The following is a 2,211-nucleotide window of genomic DNA, read 5'->3' as shown; positions in this document are numbered from 1 at the left end:
CTTGTTATTATTTATCGTCCACCACCACCTACTACTAATGTTTCTAATGTGAAGTTGTTGCTGGGAGAATTCAGCGCATATCTGGAGCACCTAGATCTGGCTCCTGGGCATCTATTACACGCTGGAGATTTTACTTCTATATAGATCAGCATGAGGACTCAGATGCTCGGCGATTTTTACGTATTCTGGACTCATTTGATCTGATGCAGCATGTTACTGGCCCTACTCACTGCGATGGTCACTCCTGTGATGTTTCCTGATAATATTAATTCACGATGTATAAGATAAACGAAGGATTTTAATGAATACTCCAAACATCGATCACATGGCCGCCATGATGGTGTAGAAGAACACCTCCCAAAGTTCATAGCGAGATACAATAACTGTAACATCCCGTCGTTCATCAGTCCTTTTTGCGCCATGGGACGCATAAGGCCTCTCGGTTTCTGTAGTCAGTGGATTGAGTCCGAGAGGGTGACTAGCCTTCTGCAGACTTGCCATAGCCCCTATTTGCCAGCTTGTTCAGAGTTCCTGCCAGACCTTCACAGCTACCGTAACGGCCCCGGGAGCTAAGTCCCACTGTGCTTCACCCTGACAGGCAGTCCCCTACTCCACTGTTGTCCACCGCCCACGAACGAGGACGTTAGGGGATGGTCTTGGGGAGGCAATGCCTCCAAGTTAGAAAATCTCTTGAAAGAGATCAAACAATGATAATTATAAGGTTGCATCAATACAAAGTGAAACAAACTTGATGATTGTCCACTGGACCTAAATTCTAACTGCGAGTCAAAAGTCAAAGAGAAACAAACGTGTAGTTCATAAGCAAAGGCTTTTCAACTTGAAACAGTCACGCCATCAAGGTTAATAGCTGTAGCAAGAATTCCAGACTATAGGTCAAAAACTTGCCTCGGAGTTCGTTTTCGGGTGGATCTGCGCAAAGGTGGTTGACTGTTGGGATGGGAGGCACGAATTGGATTCTCTGGAACAGGAACAGGAACAGGATTGCTTGAACTTGGCAGATCAGCTTGGTCATGATGAGTGTCCAAGAGTTTCAGCGGAACCAGATTAGGAGCATTCAAACATGGAGCTGTAGCTGGCATTTCATGCAAGCACTCTTTGTCAGCTGGAGAGCCAAGATCACTGCTTTGAGACTCATCACTGTCATGGGTGATAGCTGGTTGATTCAGACTTTTGAAGAATTATGAATTTCTTGTAACTGTTTGGTTTCATTTTCAGCAGTGATTATACTGCCCTTCTTACTCACAACTGTTAGGAGAATGTGATCATAAACAGTTCCTCTTTTTGATAAAAAAAGGGCCTCTTGACCAGTACAGTTTAACCAGGGGAGCACGGGTTTTACTAAGTCTTGTTGTCAGCATGAAGCTTGATCTTGGATTTCTGTGAGGAACCACGTTCGCGGATGATCTCAGACACGGTCTATTTGGTTGGCTTGTGGAAGTTTGTTGTGAACAGGGCGTTTTAACAAAAACACAGCAGGAGCAACACAAGTGGTTGTATGGGGCGTGGTGCGGTAATTACGCAAAGTGGCTTGCGGCTCCTTTCTCCGATTCCTCCATTCTGCTTTAGCAGGCTTTATGCATTTCTTTAGCGTTATTACAAATCTCTCCACCTCTCCATTGGCCCTTGGCCAGAGCGGAGTAACCTTGCGGTGTCTAAAGCCAAGCACACAAGCAAACTTAGCAAATTCTTCTCCATTGAATGGTGGGCAATTATCTAACTTGACAACGCGGGGAGTTCCAAATGTAGCAAACATTTGGTTTAGCTTGGGTATGACAACACTGGTAGACGTACATGACCCCGGTTCCACGAACGGGAATCTTGACTAGTCATCAATCACTAGATTGTCAGGTAGTAAAGACATTTGAAAAGGTTCTCGAGTGTAGATTGGGGTAACAAATTGACATGGTAAGCAGGTCTTATTCTTCATTTCCACCATCTTGTCCATCCATGGAAACCACACCCATCGCAGGAGAGCTTATGTCTTTAGAATGCCCAAATGGCCTTCATGAACAATGTCAACGATTCGCTCTTGAAGAGCATCAGGTACCACAAGGCGATCTGATTTCAGCAGGACAGTGTCTTTACAAGATAGTTGATCTTTCACTTGCGCGTAGCGTGACAGCTCAGATAGTGACACACCAGGTGGAGCTTTATGCCAGCAGTTAGACTTGACCGCAGACACAACAGCTT

The 2,211-nt window shown here is 45.1% G+C and overlaps 1 protein-coding gene across 1 annotated transcript; it reads right to left on the bottom strand.

Annotated features, from left to right (window-relative positions):
* Nucleotides 1–887: 887 nt before the first annotated feature.
* On the bottom strand, nucleotides 888–1,774 carry LOC137980892 (uncharacterized). The gene is made up of 2 exons (XM_068828294.1): nucleotides 1,540–1,774; nucleotides 888–1,174 (listed from the first exon to the last, which is right to left on the bottom strand). Exons 1-2 carry the CDS (start codon nucleotides 1,772–1,774, stop codon nucleotides 888–890), a joined length of 522 nt encoding a protein of 173 aa, XP_068684395.1.
* Between the last annotated feature and the right edge of the window lie 437 nt (nucleotides 1,775–2,211).

The sequence above is a fragment of the Montipora foliosa genome, chromosome 12, assembly GCF_036669935.1.
Source record: "Montipora foliosa isolate CH-2021 chromosome 12, ASM3666993v2, whole genome shotgun sequence".
NCBI classification, from domain to species: Eukaryota; Metazoa; Cnidaria; class Anthozoa; order Scleractinia; family Acroporidae; genus Montipora; species Montipora foliosa.
Note: the sequence above shows the minus strand (reverse complement) of the source record. Positions and strands in the feature narration are given on the sequence as shown.